This window comes from Danio rerio, chromosome 8, assembly GCF_049306965.1.
Source record: "Danio rerio strain Tuebingen ecotype United States chromosome 8, GRCz12tu, whole genome shotgun sequence".
NCBI classification, from domain to species: Eukaryota; Metazoa; Chordata; class Actinopteri; order Cypriniformes; family Danionidae; genus Danio; species Danio rerio.
In genome coordinates this window covers 44879491-44899456 of record NC_133183.1, presented here as the reverse complement: position 1 = coordinate 44899456, position 19966 = coordinate 44879491, and the positions used below count along the sequence as shown (strand labels likewise).

The following is a 19966-nucleotide window of genomic DNA, read 5'->3' as shown; positions in this document are numbered from 1 at the left end:
CAGAAAGAGCGCATTCCAGCCGCAGGTATTTCGCGGTCGCTCATACACTGCGTATTACGGTAGAGCCCTAAACCGCAAGCTGACAGGTAAAAAGACGAGGCCTCTCGCTACAGTAAAACAAACTGCTGTCATGGAAAATTAAATGGATGTTCCTGACTGGTAGAAGATGAACAAACAATCCAACCCAAAACTTGCAAAATCAGCCAGATCAGAACTCTGCATCTCGGCCTGTAGCAGCAGGAAAGGGTGTTCAGCTGCTGGACCCCGTGAGCGCAGGACTGCATGCGCTAAAGCCTGTGGATTTAATAATGTTCCTCCACAAACACACGTAACCTAATCTTGGTGAGTAAAGGGTTTTTCAATTATAAATAAATATTAATTAAACCATATAATCATAATGTAGACAGCGTATACAGGCTAATGGTGGCATTATTCTTTTAATATTCATCTTCACCGCCGCCTTAATGCCAGATTGTGAAGAGAAGTTGAGAAACAAACCTTGCAGAGCCTTTATCTTAATTTCGTTATTGCCAAAATACCCATCATCATTTAGAGTTTATTTTAATTTGATTTGTAAAGAAAGATTTTTTTTCATTTGGGTGTTGGCCAATTTAAAGGCTAAGTGCATGTACCTAGACCTATAGAGTGCTGATATGTTACGATGTTACAATACAGAGGACTTAGGCCTACTTTATTTCTTTGTTCCAACTTTCAAGTGGCACATAGCCTAGTCTACGTTTGTTACATATAAATGATGTTAAAACATATAAATGACTCATTCTTGAAAAAATGCATTAGAGCTGTGTGCATGAGCACATTTGAATAATGTCGGGCTGTAAATGGGTTCGGGCTTTATAAAGCTGTCAATCAAACTGTACCTGTCGGACTCGGGACCTATCGGGTATAATTTTTATGGCCCGATTACAGCGCTGCAGTACCGCGGGAGCCGGCCAGATTTCTTATGGTGTGGGGGTAAATTTCTGAATAAATTGCGGGAGAGATGTGTGTGTGTGTGTGAGAGAGAGAGGGAGAGAGAGGTGCTGTGCGTCGCTTCTCTCTCTCTCTCTCTCTCTCTCTCTCTCTCTCTCTCTCTCTCTCTCTCTCTCTCTCTCTCTCTCTCTCTCTCTCTCGTAGAGCATGCTGGGAGTGAGTGCGTTGTGAGTGAGCGTGTGTGACTTGGGTGCTTGAGTGCCTTGCTTTTCAAACTTTTTTCCATTCCTTTTCTATATTCTTTGTTATATGGTGTAGTTTTTTTTCCTTTTCTTATTGGTTTTTTTTTTGTTTGTTTTCTTGTTTTTTTCGGGGGGAGGGGATTTTGGGTTGTAGGGGTTTTTGTGCGTTTTTGGGGAGATGGCTGGGGCAGGTACAGGTGCGCGGGGATTGAGCTCGCTCACGCGTCGTCACGGTGTGAAAGTGGCGTCTGCAGTGAGCGTGGAGAGCTGTTGTTTAGCTGTAGGTGAAATTGTGGGACATGAGAATATTTTGTCTGCATCTAAAATGAATAGTGCAATAGTAATCTTTTTAAGCACAGTAGAGAATGCAAACGAAGTGGTTCAAAGAGGAATCATACTGGAAGGAGTCCTTACTCCGGTTATGCCTCTTTCATTACCGTCAAAACGAGTCACTCTCTCGAACGTCCCACCATTTATTAGTGATGAAGTTTTAACACAAGCATTGTCTCGCTACGGTAAACTGGTCTCCTCGATTAAAAAAATTCCAATTGGTGGTGCTTCCCCTTTACTGAAACACGTTGTTTCATTCAGGCGCTCTGTTTACATGATCGTAAACAATGACGCTGATCTAGACCTTGCGCTTAATTTCCGAGTGGATGACTTTGACTATGTGGTGTTTATTACCACCGACAAGATTAAGTGTTTTGGCTGCGGAAATTTCGGTCATTTGGTCCGTATTTGCCCCAACAAACAAGAAGAAAGCAATCGCCCCGCTAATGTGAGCGACGCAGCTAATGGTGACGAACAACTGGCCGATGAGGCCGCCGAGGTGGAACCCGCGGTAGTGGCAGCGACCGGGCATGATGGCGATCACAGTGTGGATCCTATGGAGAATGAATCGGTTTCAGTGGAGGTGGAAGCACAAAATGCAAAAGAAGTTGATGACGAGGAAGACAAAGGTGAGTCAAGCGATAAACAAAATCTGGAAGTTGTTTTGAGGGATGTTCGGGAGGTTGATGATATGCAAAATGAAACAGACGTGGAGAAAACAGTATTTAAGGTGCCATTAAAAAGGAAAAAGTCAGACAGTGTGCATGGTTTTCGGCAAGTGAAAAAAGTAGATATGGAAGATGAACTTGAGTCAGAGAGTGACAGCGAGCTATCTGATTCAAGTCTTACACTGTCTCAGAGTGAGTTTTCTAGTCGCAATTATGGAGTAGATGATATTAAACTATTTCTAAGGTCAACAAAGAACAAGAGGGGAGTCTTAGTAAATGAATACTTTCCAGATGTTGAGCAGTTTGTGGATAAAGTTAAAGGTTTTATGGCTGAAGGTTGTTTCTCCAACAAAGAAGTGTATCGATTAAAAAAAATAGTGCGGAAACTCAATGCAGACCTGAATGATGGAAGTGAAAAAGCATAACTTTATGAAGATGAATCACAATAGTTTGTGTTTCTTTTTCTATTTATGTTTGACTATGGCTGAAGTGTGTATAGCATCATTAAATCTGAATGGTGCACGAAATTACAAAAAAAGAGCTGAATTGTTTGGGGTTATTAAACAGAAAAACATAGATGTTATTTTTATTCAGGAAACACACAGTGACTTTAAGAATGAAGTTGATTGGATGCAAGAATGGGATGGAAATGCTGTTTTTAGTCATAACACCACAATCAGTGGTGGAGTGGGCATTTTATTTACAAAAAATTTTTGTCCAGTATCTTTTCAAGCAGAGGAGATTGTGAAAGGAAGACTTTTGAAAATAAGAGCAATCTTTGAAAAATACATTCTCATTTTTATATGCGTTTATGCTCCAACATCGGCAATAGAAAGATTAGTGTTTTTAGATACACTTAATACTGTGCTACAAAAGTGCAATACTGAAGAATATTTGTTTTTAGGAGGAGACTTCAACTGTACAGAAAGTCATATAGACAGGAACCATATTGAACCTCATATGCCTTCACGTGAACGTCTCACTAAATGTATTAATATGAATGAACTAAGTGATATTTGGAGGCATTTTCATGAAGGACAGAGACAGTATACATGGGCTCATGCTCGTGATAATTTTCTTTCTCTTGCGAGACTAGATCGATTTTATAGTTTTAAACATCACTTGAGCATTTTTAAAAGTTGCATCATTTCTCCAGTCAGTTTCTCTGATCACCATATGGTTTTATGTTCCTTTTTTTTAAATGAAGTTAAGCCCCGCAGTGCATATTGGCACTTCAACACCAATCTACTATGTAATAAGGATTTTAAAGAAGTTTTTAAGTTTTTTTGGGAAGATTTTAGAAAAACAAAAGATTCCTTTCAAGATTTAAATCAGTGGTGGGATTTTGGGAAGATCCAAATCAAACAACTGTGTCAACAGTACACTCGTAATGTCACCAAAGAGTTAAATAGTTCCATGAAAGCCTTGGAGACAGAGATAATCAATTTGCAGATTTTAGCTGATTCAACAAACAATCCTAATTGTATAGAAACAATTTCAAACAGAAAAACTCAGTTGGCAGACCTACTGGGGTTGAAAACACAAGGGGCTTTAATTCGTTCACGTTTTTTAAGTATTGAACAGATGGATGCACCATCTAAATATTTTTTTAATCTTGAAAAGAAAAATGGACAAAAACGTACTATTCATGCATTACGATCTGAGATGGGGGAAATTTTAATTAGACCTGAAGAAATACGTAAAAGAGCAAACAGTTTTTATGAAAATTTGTATAAGAATGAATTGGGTGCAGAGTGGGACTCAGAGAGTGCCTTTTTTAGAGGTTTAAATCAGATGACTGAGGAGGCAAATGCTGAGATATCTGGTGTTTTAAGAATGGAAGAGTTGTATAAAGCATTACAAAATATGGAATCTGGCAAAGTACCAGGAATTGACGGTCTTCCAGTTGATTTTTATAAATTTTTTTGGACTGAGGTGGGTGATGATGTTTTGCAGGTACTTAATGACGGTCTAGCATCAGGAAGGCTTCCATTGAGTAGTCGTAGAGCGGTCATCACACTCATTCCCAAAAAAGGAGACCTTTTAGAAATTAAAAATTGGCGCCCTGTCTCACTTTTATGTGCTGACTATAAATTGTTATCAAAAGTGTTGGCTAACAGGTTAACAAAAGTAATAGATTTAGTGGTGCATCCAGACCAAACTTATTGTGTCCCCGGGAGGTCAATTTTTGATAACATTACCCTTATGCGGGATATTTTTGATGTCTCCAAGTTGTTTAATATAAAAATTGGTCTTATATCGTTAGATCAAGAAAAAGCTTTTGATCGGGTTGAGCACCCTTTTTTGTGGAGAACATTAGAAGCTTTTGGTATTTGCCAGGATTTTATTGATAAAGTGAAAGTACTTTATGGTGATGTTGAAAGTGTGCTGAAAATAAACGGTGGCTTATGCACTCCTTTTAAGGTATGTAGGGGAATAAGACAAGGTTGCTCATTATCTGGAATGTTGTATTCACTTGCCATTGAACCCTTGTTACAACAACTAAGAGAAAAAGTTTGTGGGTTGAACTTGCCTGGGTGTAAAAATAATGTCACACTGTCTGCCTACGCTGATGATGTAGTGGTTTTTATTGATAAACAAAATGATGTGCGAGTTTTAATGGAAGTCTTAGATGATTTTAAAAGTTTATCATCAGCAAAAATAAACTGGAATAAAAGTGAAGCAATTTTAATTGGAAATTGGTTAAAAGAAAGGCCAAACCTTCCTGATGGCTTGAGTTGGGGAACAAGTGGTTTTAAATATTTAGGAGTGTTTTTGGGGGATGAAAGTTTTACTCAGAAAAACTGGGAAGGAGTTGTGGATAATATAAAGGGTAGACTTAATAAATGGAAATGGTTAATACCCAAAATGTCGTACAAAGGAAGGGTTTTAATAGTGAATAATTTAGCAGCTTCCAGTCTTTGGCATAGGATGGCTTGTTTAGATCCTCCTTTACAATTATTAACAGAACTCCAAAGTCTTTTGGTCAATTTTTTTTGGGATAACTTGCATTGGGTCCCACAGAGTGTGTTGTATTTAACCAAAGAAGAGGGTGGTCAGGGTCTGATACAGCTGAGAAGCAGAATAGCAGCTTTTCGATTACAATTTTTACAAAAATTTCTGTATGGATCTTCAGTGTATGGATGGCGAGCAGTAACTTCCTCAATTTTACACAGTGTTGAAGGGCTGGATTTAGATAAAGCCTTGTTTTTAATGGACCCCCTCAAGTTGAATGTGAATAGACTGCCAATATTTTACAGAAATCTTTTTAAGGTGTGGAGTTTGTTTAATTTGCAAAGAAGTAGTACATGTACTCTCCACTGGTTGTTGGAGGAGCCTCTAATAAATGGTGCTCGTTTTGATCTTACAAAGGACAGTTCTTCTTTTCATGGACTTAACGAAGTGTTGCAGAATTCAAAGATTTATACGCTTGGACGTTTGTTGCATATCGCTGGAGTGGATTTCAGAAAAACGCAAGAAGTGGCTGATGTTTTAAAAATTAGATCCTTACGGACTGTTGAACATATGTTACAGAACTGGAGAGGACTGATCAATGATGAAGAAAAAACTCTGCTAATAGACAGTTGTGGAAAAGTGAATGATTCCGAATCGAAGGATTTTTTTCCGGTTTTCACATTGCTCCCCAAGTTAGAGGATTTTAATGGACACTTTCTGGACTCTAAAAAAACATTGTGCTTGGGTTTATCTATGGTTACTGGCAAAGATTTTTATAAAGTTTGTGTCAAAGTTTTTAATAAAAAAGAACTAAACAATAAAATTGACACACCTTGGCGTGAAGTGTTGGGTGTAGAAGAGCATGTTAAACCTGAATGGAGGTCACTGTATAAGCCACCGTTGTCTAAAAGGTCAGGAGATATACAATGGAGACTTCTACATTGTGCTATTGCAGTCAATGCTTTTATTTCAAATCTTAATCATGATGCCATTGCTAATTGTCCTTTTTGCTCAAAAAGAGAATCAATTTTTCACGCTTTCATGGAATGCGATAGACTGAAACCATTATTTTTACTTTTGGAAAATGTTTTTAATTCCTGCAATGAAATGTTCTCTAAAAGAGTTTTTATTTTTGGTTTTAGATATGTTAAAAGAAAGAGGTTTAAATGTCAACTCCTAAATTTTGTTTTGGGGCAAGCTAAATTAGCTATCTATATGAGCAGAAAAAATAAGGTTGAAAGATTGTCCGGTGAAGATGTGGTGGTAATGTTTGTAAACTTGGTGAAATCACGGGTTCTGATTGATTATTGTTTTTATAAATCTACAAAAGATATATTAGCTTTTGAGATGAGGTGGTGTGGAAATGGGGCATTGTGTTCAATTGTTGATGAAGAATTAGTTTTTACTTTTTATAATTAATGTATTTACATTTTTTTTACTGCATCCCTTGTGAGTTGTTGACATGTTGAAATGATGATTGTTGATTTATTGTAATAAAAGGCACTTTTAAATTCAAATTCTCTCTCTCTCTCTCTCTCTCTCTCTCTCTCTCTCTCTCTCTCTCTCTCTCTCTCTCTCTCTCTCTCTCTCTCTCTCTCTCTCTCTCTCTCTCTCTCTCTCTCTCTCTCTCTCTCTCTCTCTCTCTCTCTCTCTCTCTCTCTCTCTCTCTCTCTCTCTCTCTCTCTCTCTCTCTCTCTCTCTCTCTCTCTCTCTCTCTCTCTCTCTCTCTCTCTCTCTCTCTCTCTCTCTCTCTCTCTCTCTCTCTCTCTCTCTCTCTCTCTCTCTCTCTCTCTGACCGCGAGCCTAAGGTCGCATACAAGGTATTCAGTTTCTGAATGGTTTAGGCTCAAGCCAACAGTTTGGTGACGCTGTCTGAGCCTTACGTCATAACTTTTTATTACGCCGGTAATACCGGAGACCGGGGTAAAATATGGAGGCGGTTTGACGGTATCAAAATTTGGATACAGCCCAAGCCTAGTGTGCAGCCATGCTGCCGTTGTAAATGGGGAGATTTTCTGGGAAATTTTCTTAGTCCTTGATTTCGAGTATGGTCCAGAAAAATCTGTTTCAAGGGCTATCTAGCCCTTCCTCTTAGCCCTACACCTTCAAGCTAATGAGAATTGGGACATGAATGTGCAAAACAAGGGGTAAGGGGAAGAATTTGTGGTAGGGCCTAAATGAGCAATTCTATGCAAATGTCAACCTTGCCATGAAAAAAAAAAGTTTTTTTTTTTTTTTTTTTTGGCTTGCATTTTAAAATACTTTTTAAAAATACTCAAAAATGCCTCAGTTAATGTTTTTTTTTTATATTTATATTTGATTTACCAAAGTCACACAAGTGCCAATTTCACATTTGTCACATTCATAATGAAGAGATGTCACATCCATAAGGAAGATTTTTCCTCATAAATGCAAAAATGTAAAACAAAATTCAAATAATTTTTGTTCTATAGTAAACCAACTTCTATTCTTTTGATTAACATTATTTCTTTTGGGTTCTGTATTGTATTTCGCAGAATTTCTACAAAGTAAGCTGTATGCTATGCTGTACACTGGCATACTTTTTTTGGTCACATCCATATTTCCACATCCAATTTTCCTCATTTAAAATATATATTATAATATAAAATAAGCCTATTTATAATATAAAATAAATATATATATATATATATAAAATAAAAAATTCGGATTGATATTTTTCTGATCCCACAACTCTGCTGTTAGTAGTTTTGGAAAATATAAAGTGATGTTTCAATATAATGTTAACATATATTACTATGTAAATTTATGATTTGAGATTTTACTGGCAATGTCATGTCCATAACGCTAGAAGTGCTCAGACATTTTATTATGTTCAACCAACAAACATTTCAGTATAAAGACTGTTTGGATGGATCAAGGGTGGCCAAACTTTTTCTTATGAAGGGCCAAAAATCAAACTTGATTAAAAGCGATTGGCCAAGGTGAAATAAACCAAACTATTACATTAAAGTTGCCACGTTAATGCTAAATACATTGAATACACTTGATTTGCTTGTCGAGGATCATTAAATTTTTAAAAATCTGATTCACGCATAACTTTTAAATGAAACATTTTTTTTCATTTGCTCAACAATTAAACAAATAATAGTTTATGTTAAAATTAAAAATGACAAGCTTTGTTGAAGGCATTGGCCCCGACCTTCCCATTAATCTCGATCTCTTCTCAGATGGCATGATGAGCCAACTTTGCTCTGCAGGCTCTAATTTGGGCATCGGATGGATGGATGTAAAGTAATTTTTATTTCTATAGTGCTTAAGCAATGCAAAAAAAGGTAAGATGGCTATTGAGAGAGTTTTCAAGTGGCATTTTTTGACTATAAAATTTTACTTTGTTTTCATTTTTCATTCACTTACTTACATAATCAGAAAGCAGGGACTTGATTTTTTTATATTCTGTTTAAACTTTACATGTTATTCTAAAAGAGAAAATGTTTCCATGAGCTTTTCATTAACATTGCATTAGCAGTCCGTTCGGAACTCTTGTGCTGTGGGGGTCTAGACTTGAATTCTTGGAATTCTACAGCAGATTCCTCCTCTGAGCGCATGCCAGGTTTAATCAGATTCATCTGTGGGAGCTGCTGTTTGGTGTTAGTATAGACTACCAATGATTCCTCTGTTCAGGAGTCTGTTATGACAATACTGCAGGCAGATAATAGCTTGTTCATAATTATAGATACTAAACTCCAGAATTCTTGGATTTGCCTGCAGCTTAGCTGAAAACAAGCTTATAACTGAGCAGAAATGAGGGACAAGCGCAGATTAAACATGACAATTTCCATTTGTGCCATTAGACTGCCTTGTGTGACTTCGTTCATTTACAGGTACAGGGTTCAACTCTCCTACTCCTATTCATATTTGTTTGAATTTTTATTTTCATAGTCAACATGTGTTTGGCCTCTATAAATTCTAATTACTGTTAGTAAATACTTAGTAGGGACTTTTTTTTGTGGTTACAGATATGGGATTAAGGAATACTGACTAAGGGCCTACTCACACTATGCCCGAAACTGAAAGCGATACGTGACTTTTAAGGGGTTGTTTCATATGGATTTATTAATCATTCTTACTGTTCAGTGATCGCAAACTGCCGTAGTTTATTAAAGACGCAATCCCCTCACTGCACGCCAGCTGCGCGCCTTCAGCAGACCTCCTTATTCCTGCAGCACGAGAGCTTTATGATTGTTTATGAGCGCCAACAGTGGCGGATCTGTCCGGTGAAATATCTGACTGCGTGTCACCGCATCCCTAAGGACTGTTTGGCAAAATATTTGACTGCATGTCAATGCATAACAAACGACTGAAACAATATAACTAGAGAAATCTCCACAGTGCTACTGGGTGAGAGCGTATGGCAAGCCGTTTTAGCATTTAAACCTTGTTCTGACTATCCATAAATATATTTAGAGATATCTCTAATTATATTTTGAGTAGTCATAATTCTAATTCGACTAGTTAGATTGGAGATATCTGCAAATATATTATGACTGATTAGTCATATTCCTCCATTGACTTCCATTGAAAAATATTTGCAGATATCTCTAAATAAGTTTTGACTAGTCACAATTGTAATTAGAGATATCTCCAAATGAATTTTGACTAGTCAAACATCCAATTCAAGATATCTACAACTATAATTCGACTATTTGTAAATTAATTAGAGATATCTTCAAATATATTTGTAAATATCTCTAAATATGACGAATTAAAGACATCTCCAAATGTATTATGACTAGTAAAAACTCCGTTAGAGATATCTCTAATTACAATTGTTACTAGTCAAAATTCATTTGGAGATATCTCTAATTACAATTGTGACTAGTCAAAACTCTTTTAGAGATATCTGCAAATATTTTTCAATAGAAGTCAATGGAGGAATATGACTAGTCACAATATATTTGCAGATATCTCCAATCTGATTTCGTACTAGTACAATTGTAATTGCAGATATCTCTAATTGTCATTCTGAGTAGTGGAATTATAATTATGACGCAAGCGTGCCGAGGCCCGATATGGTGTGAGCGCGGGCCGTCGGGGGAGACGGGGGAGAAAGCGTGCTTTACCCCGGTTCGAGGCAACTGTACCTAGTGTGAGTACGGCCTAAGGCATTGATATGTGCTTTTATATGTACTAATAAAATTATATTCATATTGCTACACACAGATATGCACATTTTTTTCCCCATATATCTGTATTTGTGTGCGTGGTTAGCGATATGAATATAATTTCACAAAATCACTTAAGTAATAAGTAAAATAAGTAGTAAGGAAATAATTCATTGTTTTACATTGACTGGGATGATTTTGTACGAAAGTGCATCTGCATAAAAATATAGACAAAATAAAAGAAACTTATTAAAGCAGAGATGAGTAACTAAAGCTAAACAAAATTAAATAAACAGCTCTAACGGTGTTGAGGTACAGACATTAAATAATCAACTGAAAAATAACACTACATAGTCTTTATTGTAAAAATAATGCTAAAAACTTTTAATAAATAGTAAAAAAAACAAGTTTAATTGAAGTGGAAAACTTTATAATGGTTTAAATTTGTCTGAAATCTTAGTCACAGGCCTTAAAGTCATCCAAAAACATATCACACCATTAGATTAGGGTTTAACTCTGACTTCACAATTTAGGCATTCTAAACTTTGGTTACTGGTTAATTATAATCCCCTATTTGCATTGCAAATCTTGCAATGTGACTGTTGCTGGTTTGCACAATATATTTTGCGGCCCGAATTTGTCATTTAGCCAGTGGCTATAACCTAAACTATTTATAAATTTTTTGTAGAATAATTGTAGTTAACAATTCTTATGTGTGATGATTAAAATCTTTAAACTAGCTAAAATAAATGGTCCTTCACAAGTTGTCTGCCACGCAATTTAATGAATACCATTTGTTTTTCTTTGAAGCTGGTACAAGCTGGTGGATAAGCATGGGAAGCAAGAGAAGGACCGTGGGGAAGTTATGCTGGACATTCAGTTCATGAGGAATAACATGACAGCCAGCATGTTTGACCTCTCCATGACAGAGAAGCCTCGCTCTGGAATCGCTAAGCTCAAGGATAAAATTCGTGGAAAGAAGAAAGACGGCCTGTCAGATTCTGCTTCTGCGATTGTGCCCTCATCAATGGAAACAGACAGCGAAGGAGAAGGAGAGGGCAGTTCAGACTCTCCAAAGAAGAAATCAAAGCTGAAATCCCTGTTTGGGCCAAAAACTAACCTCCAAAGGAATGTGTCTCAGTCCATGTCAACCCTCGGCACCCTACCTGAGAAGAACAGTTCACTTAGCAGCAGCAGATCATCAGGCCTTAATGTGGATTCTCCTGATGGTAAAATAAATGATTATGCATCTTGTTAAGAATACTTTATTTTTATTTATTTTTATTATTATTATTCTTAGGTGAGTTTTGTTATTGTAAGCTATTGAGTACTTATTGTAAGTACAAAGTAAAAAAACATTTAGGCCATGTGTAATTTGTAAAACATTCATTCTTAAATCATTTCAAAACGTTTTAATATAGATATTAAGGAGCATGTCACACTGTAGAATAGAGTAGTGGTTCTCAACCACGTTCCTGAAGGACCACCAGCACTGCATGTTTTGGGTGTCTCTTTTGTCTGTCACACCAATTTAAGGTCTTCAGTCTCTGCTAATAAGCTGATGATCTGAATCTGGCAAGTTTGCTTAAAGGTCCATGAACCCCCCTCTCTCAGCAAGGTGTTTTCACACCTCTTACTTTTGAAAAAGTAAGGAAAGTGGGTGTGTCCAGTTTTGCATGAAAAGGGGAGTCTCATTATGTGCAGGAGTTCTCTCCACCAGATTCCCTTCAGTCACATTATCTGGTTGATGACAGTGCGATCCACTGCTTTATCATTTTTACATTTTTAACCTTTCATGGCATCGTCAATCGGCCCAACCCTACACTGCACTGATTTTTTTGTGATCTTATTTGACTCTGTTGTAATCTTAGAATGATATCTGTTGTGAAAACATTGGTCTGGCACCCCACCTCTCTTTGCACTTCGGGTTCAGAGGACGGATGTAACTGTTGTACAACCGTTTAAAAAGACACAGAACAAAGCATTTTCAGTCTTTAATATTGTAGTAATATTACCTGGAAAAACTGGAATAAAGCATTTAACAGATTGTTTTAATGCACTCTTTTTTTTGATTAAACTTAATCACTAACATGTCAAAAACTTAAATGTTAAACATTAGCATACAAAAACAATACTATCAGTGCTTATTACAGGATTTAAATATACTTGCGGTGGTAGCTGGATTAAAACACACCATTTACCCACATAAATAGTTACCTATATGTGGCAAACAAAACATTACATTTTTTACAATACTTTAATTCATTATGACAATGTTATACACTGTTTACTTTCAATGGGTTAAAGTAAAAAAAAAAAAAAAAAAAAACTTACAAAAAGACATCCACTTTCTCTTACCTATTAAGGAGCCATGAGCACCACTGATTGTTATTTCTATGTTATAATTTGTTTAATAATGTTTATAACATTTAGAATAACATTTTTTTCTGCTTTATGTTTTTATTCTTAACTTATGTGTGCTTGAATAATAATAAAAAAGTATTTATAATTTATGTATTATTTTATGTATTTATTATTGTATCTGTTGATAAAGACTGATGGGATCAATACTAAGTAATGGCTGCTGACAACTGAAAATTGAGTAGTATTATATATTATGGTTAGTAAACCCTGTATAATATTGTAATAGATAAATGACAAATTCATAAAATAAATTAAATCCTCAAAATGTGCTGTTAGGTAAGAATCCTTGTAAGATATCACTATAAAAGCTATAATTGTGAGATAGCATTTTACTGTAGTCAGTTGAAAAATCACACAATTCCTAATTATAATAACAGAGCAATATATCACTTTACATCATCTTCCATTCACACAAAAAAATATTTACAGAAGTAAGGCGGAGTAGCCATAATATTTTTAAATCGGCATGGATCGGAAAGGTTTCATAACAGAAATTCATTAGGTTGAATAGAAGTTATCTCAATCAATTTGGACCAAAAGCCAACAAATATATTTTGCTTAGTTATGTAATTGCCTCCACAATAAATATTATTTTAACAATGTTAAACTCGTCATAAAAAAAGAGAAAATAATATGTTGAAAATAGTGTATACTGCTAGTTTTTTTGGACAACATTAAAGTATGTAGCTAAGAAATATATATAAAGAAATCCATTGGCCCAACGGGGCCATTAGATATAATCATTAGTGTTTAGCCCTGTATAAGCCTAAAATTTCATTCACAATGGTCTTTTAGGAAGGTTCCTAAAAAGTCTTACATTTGACTTGAAACCTGCAGAAACCCTGTTTATGGCTTTACAAGCAGAGGAATATGCATTTTAACTTCTTATGCATCAAAAATGCGCTCCAAACTTTTTCTTCATTGAGGCATGTTGAATTATTCTTCCATCATTTGGCCAAGTTTACAAATTGCATTGTTTCCGAATTAAAAAAAAAAAATTGTTTATTATTTTCTGCAAAGCTGCTTCTGATCATGATGTGTCCACACTAAATGGTTATAAGGGACGTGTTAAAGGGATTATATGCAACATCTTTCATTTATTCTTTTAGGAAAGGAGAAAGCTCTACTTAACGTACTTGGAGGGAAAATGTGCTTTATGCAGTGTTAAAGTTATATAAAGCTTGAAGCAGTGGCCGATAAGCATGAAATTTCTGATCAGAGCATCCCTATTTATAGCTTTGTTGAGTAGAAAATACTAAAACTTTTCCCTTATCTTTTTCCTCCTACAGTGAAAAAGAAGTTTAAAATTCTGGGACACAAGCGCACTGACAGCTCGGATAGCAAAGTGTCACTTGGCCCTTTTTCTCTTCTGAGTCGCTCTAAACAGAACATCCAGGAGCAGAATAACCTCTGTATCAACGGCAGCCATGTTTATGCAGAGGATCAAGAACCCAAAGCCAGCTTTGGCTCCACGCTCAGCCTGAACAGCTCCGGAAAGGGTTCGGCAGAGGATGTTCGTAAATTCCATCAACGGAATATTTCTGACGTCTCCATCGACTCATTTAAAGGCCTAAGTATTCCCTCGTACAAGCCTGAAGTGCAAGACAAAACTGTCCCACAGCGCCCTCTGGAGGACAAAAACTCGCAACCTGTGAAGGTGCTGGAGGAGGAGAAGGAAAAGAAACCCGAAGGAAGAAGCCTTCAAGAGATGCTGGACCGGCAGGAGGAGCAAGAGCAATGGAGGCAGCAGGAACGAGAGAGGAAGCAGGAGGAAGAGAGGAAAGAACAAGAGAGGAAGCGCAGAGAAGAAGAAGAGCTGCAGAGGAAGAGACGTGAAGAGGAGACTCAGCATGCCGAGGAGCAGCGGCACCAGGAGGAGAGCAGAGTAACTGAGCGGCTCTCCTCGCTCTTCGGCATTGGAAAGAAAAAGGAAGAGAAGAAAGAGGGATCTGGTTCTCCAGCTATGAATGAACCCAAACATCTGAATGTGTCCTCCTCCACAAACCCCTTTGAAGACATTCCCCTCACCCCAGATACTTCAGCTTCTTTGCCAGAAGAGAGATCCACAGACCCCCGGAGAGGCATCAGGGGAATTGCCCCAACACCACCCGCTAGTGCTTTCCCTAGCCGAACAGCAAAAGTGTCCGCTGTCAAGCCAAGGTGAGTGCACCTTCTAATGTTTTTTCTATTACTGTGTGATTTCTCACCATTTTTCTTATGTTATTATGTGCAAATTTGTTACTTTGATTCAATTGCTAATTTGTATGAATTTGTGCAATCTCATTTGCACAATTTGCTTATGCCCTAATGACATTTGGGTTTAGGAGTGGAGTTTGGTGCCATGCATTCCTACTTGTAAATGATCTTGTAGGAATTCGTATAAATTTGCATAAACTGACAAAATGTAAAATATTTATGTTTCCTCATGAGATTGTGCTGAGCATTCTGCATATTGTGGAGATATTAATACAAATTTATTTGACCAATAAGTAACATTTTTAGATTGTGCTTGACCAGAACCGGACATGTGTTTTTGTTTTGAAAATTAGGGCTGGGTGATGCAGAGAAAAAAAAAAAAACACATGATAACGTTTAATCATTTGGTATCAATAATTATTAAATATTTTTTATAATAATATTAGGATTTTTTAGGATTAGGATATTAGGAGTATTAGGATTTTTTATTTAACAAATTTATTTTAATTTTAATTTACCAACATTACAAAGGCAAATAGTTTTAATTGTCAAAAACCAAAAAAAATTTAAATAAACAAAAAGAGACCTGGTGTCCTGCTGAGTTTAGCTCCAACATCTAGTGATCTTAAAGACTCTGATTAGCATGTTTAGGTGTGTTTGATTCGTGTTGGAGCTAAACTATGCAGGACACCAGCCCTCCAGGACCGAGTTTGCCCACCCTTGCTTTAGATAGCAGGGTCCCCGCGGGTCCTTAAAAAGTCTTGAAATGTCTTAAATAAAATTTTCGATTTTTAAGGTCTGAAAATGCCTTGAATTCTGTAATTTTCCATAAGGAGGTCTTACATTTCATGTGGGATCTTAAATTTCATGTCCGACTCGTCTTATGGCGGCAAATCAATGCCAACATAAATCTAGGCGCAGCGGTGATGTTTGCGCGCGAGGAGAAGTGAACCGTGAGCAGATTACAGGTCTACACGCGAGAAAACTACAGCTCGCGAGCCCACAGGGGATCTTCACGCACATCATCATCTGTGCGCACGATGGACGCTCTCGCGAGCGAGGTCATGCCTACAGCGCGCGCGCAATCAGTTCTCTCTGCTCGCTCGCTGGTTCTTCTCTCTGCTCGCGCGAAACATTTTAAATTTTTGTCAGCCCTAGGGCGGGACTTGGTTTACTTGTTATCTCTAATGCTTTATCTACTTGTTAACTCTAACCTTTCCGGAAGATTTCCGGGATTGAGCGCAGGTAAGCTAGTTTCCCCGTTAAATAAAAATATATAGGATATCTTATCATAATGTCACAGTGTGAAACTAATAGACTTTCTCAGTAATAATAGGTGACGACTTACTTTCAATAATGAGATATTTCTTGTAATAATTAATCTCATAATAATGCCTATTCTTACCATCATGACCAAGTCAGGTTATATATAATGACATATCAAAATAATGAGATATATTCTTGTAACAAACTTTATTACTTGGGAGAGAAAGAGAGAGTTATACCATGTGGCAAAAGATCTCTACATTAAACAGAAATTGGGGAAAATATACATGGGCTAGTAATTCAGGACGAATAATTCAGACTTTAAATGTGTGTTTTGAACCATTTGATGAAGTTTAGCACCTACATTTAAACTGAACTCAAACCAAACGTGTTCAAATTTATAAAAATCTTTTTTTTTTTTCTAAGACTCATTGTCCTTGACTCATTTTCTATGAAGAACAAGTCAGAATAAATTAGATGGACAATATTATACAAAATAGGCTATACATGCATGAAGTGCATAAAGTACAAAGTCTTCAGTCTGTTATTCCACTTTACAGTTAAAGTCAGAATTATTAGCCCGCCTGAATTAATAGCCCCCTGTTTATTTTTATCCTAATTTTTATTTAACGGAGAGAAGATTTTTTTCAACACATTTCTAAACATTATAGTTTTAATAACTCATTTCTAATAACTGATTTATTTTATCTTTGCCATGATGACAGTAAATATTATTTGACTAGATATTCTTCAAGACACTTCTATACAGCTTAAAGTGACATTTAAAGGCTTCACTTGGTTAACTAGGCAGGTCAGGGTAATTGGGCAAGTTATTGTATAACGATGGTTTGTTCTGTAGACTTTCGAAAAAATAAATAGTTTAAAGAGGGTAATAATATGGACCTTAAAATGGGTTTTAAAAAATTAAAAACTGCTTTTATTCTTGCCGAAATAAAACAAGAAAAAAGTGGGCTACTAATTTTGACTTCAACTGCATATGTGACCTTTAAGATGTGGGCATGTTGTATAGAAAGTGGAATTTGGATGCCTCTTAAGTGGAATGTTGTAATGGATAGTGTGTAAAGCCAAACAAAGATTTTAGAAATTAAATTGTTGCTCAATAGGTGGCGATAAACACCCATCTGAATGTCTGTCACTGTATTTTTTATGTTTGATTGGGCTAATCATTTTTGATTGAAGTCTTTATATGCAGGTTATTCAATCATTAACTAAAAATGAGATTGAAAATATATATATATATAATATATAGATATATATATTTTACACTGATCTATATTACAAACAATGTTAACAATTATAATAATATACAAAGCTGCACTGCACATATAGTATGCATTGTATGGAAAGATCTAAAAAGCAAATAAACTCTTCTGAAGACAATATTTCTAGAAAGATCATCCCCAAGTGTAATAATGAGCTCTGCTGTTGTGATTAATAATGAAGTAAAATACAACAAACCAGACAAGTGCTGCACGGACAAATCAAATGGGTTTAGAAAGTCATGTTACAAGAATGCAAGTCATTATTTTAGAAGATTAATTTTTATTATTTGACTGTTTCTCGAGATTGAATCCTCATAAAGTTCTCAGAAAGTTTCTTATAATTATGACTTGCAAATTGTATATTTATTTAACGTCGTGATCTTTTAACCTGCATCCAATCCCGGCTAACTTCCGGAAAGGCAGAGTAGCAAATAGCGTTAGAGATAACAAGTAAACCAAGTCAACCAAGTAATCTGCTCACGGTTCTTCTCCTCGCGCGCAAACATCACCGCTGCGCTCGATTTATATTGGCATTGATTTGCCGCCATAGATTTGTCGCCATACTTCACCACATCATTCTGTTGACACACTGAACATTTTCCTGTTTTTTTTTTTGTTTGTTTTTTGTCTAGTTAAAGTCTTAAATTTTCATTTTAGAGGACTTAAAAAGGTCTTAAAAGGTCTTAAATTTCCTGTTAAAAATGTGCAGATACCCTGGATAGTCTCTTATGTCTTATAATAAAATAAAGAAAAGTGCTATAGTAACTCAAAATTAATAAATAAAATGTTTCAAAGTGTGTGGAATGATAAAGTGTAAACGCTAAACAATCAAAGCAAACTTTAAGGTTGATCAATATCTGTAAGTTGTTTATAATAATCACACAGTAAACCTCAAAACTAATTATGATAATCAAATCTAAAGGAACAAGCCATCATTATTCAAAAACATATCGCAACATTACAAATTGTGATGTTGAATAACTATATTACCCTCTATGCTAAAAAACTTTCAGATAGGGTGCTAGTGGCTGGGATGCACAAGAAAAGAAACCAAAAAGCCACTCTGTTGACATCCTTTCTTCATTTCCAATCTTTTAGCTGCTGCTTGTCATGGCATTCATTTTCGTTATTTCGACCTGAGGTGGCAAAACCCAACCAGAGTCTGTTCACGTTGCGTCTAAAAGCATGTGAAAAGCGTGAGCGCATGGGTTCGGTTTTCTTCACCATTTTCAATGTGCTTTAAGCTCGAGCTCCTCTGTCGTCTCTCATAACTGGGCGACCATTAACTATTTTTTTTCGTTACTAGTTTGTATTTATGAAGAGAATGAAAAAAGCACAGCAATGTTTGTCTGAGTCTGCCATTATTACTGAAATGTGTATAAAGCATACAAAGTGTGAAGCAGATTAAGTTAGTTCTACTTGCATGAATCCCAGTGTGCACACAACCTTCTGAAAAGTTTTCAACAAGGTGCGCCTGGAAAATTGCATTACGCCAAGCCGTGTGCCTTATTGGGAAATAACCCTAAGCTTATTGGCATTCCTTCCAAGGCACGCGCTCAGCAGCCACATTTTTATAAAACTAAAGTGCTTCATACCGAAACTTCATACCAAAGTTTTTTTTCATTCGTTAATGGTTTTCGGTTAATAAATGTCTATTCCGTTTTATCAGCAGCACCCTATTGAAAACATGCTGTTTAAAATCTACCAGAAAGCCTGATGATCATTCCCTGATCCCTTCGATTGGAAAAATAAATAAATAAAATGAATAAATAAATTAAGCTTATCCACATTAAATAAATGTTCCTAGCATACATTCTTAAAACATTTTAGAAGGAAAAATTCATCAAATCATTTTTTTAAAGGAAATTGCAATGAAAATGCAGTACTCTGCATTGTTTTATCGGTGCATAAAATGTTAATTATTTAATGAAAACTGATACAGTTCACCCAACAACATCAGCCACTCTGTAGCCCTAGTAATAATATTAAAGTGGTTTAAGTAGATTAAAAGTCCATCATTTTGTTGGAAGTGCAATGGCTAATATTTAAATGTTTCTGTCATCTATATAAACATCTATATATTAATTTATTACCAATTTTATTTTTAGAGCATGCTTAAAAACAACACAATTTGACCAAAGTGCTTCATAATTTCATACTGTTTCAAACACACACACACTTAAAACACATGCAGTGCAAAACACAGACCAACACACTACAGTATTACGCCCGCTAAGGGCAGTTATAAACATCTAAAAAGTTAGTTAACGTTATTTAAGCTGTTCATTAATAGTTCATGTTGACTTGCAGAACTTAATAATGTGAAGAATAATGTGTACCAAGAATAATGAATCCTATACAAATCCTGTTTATACTTGCAGTATTCATGTTAATTAATACATTAATTAACATTAACTAATGGGCCGTTATTTTAAAGTGTTACCTACTACATCATTGATGGTTTTAGGTTTTCAGTTCTTACATAATACACCTATCTATTCAAAAGTTTTGGTCAGTGATGTTTGGTG

At 35.9% G+C, this 19966-nt stretch overlaps 1 protein-coding gene across 2 annotated transcripts in view; it reads left to right on the top strand.

Annotated features, from left to right (window-relative positions):
- Positions 1 to 19966, top strand: part of rab11fip1a (RAB11 family interacting protein 1 (class I) a) — a 44934-nt gene that overhangs the window by 14398 nt on the left and 10570 nt on the right. For both annotated transcript variants that reach the window (XM_073910942.1, XM_073910940.1), the window contains exons 2-3: positions 11080 to 11498; positions 13983 to 14853. In XM_073910942.1, coding sequence (XP_073767043.1) covers positions 11080 to 11498; positions 13983 to 14853 — 1290 coding nt within the window. The remainder of the gene's footprint in view (positions 1 to 11079; positions 11499 to 13982; positions 14854 to 19966) is intronic.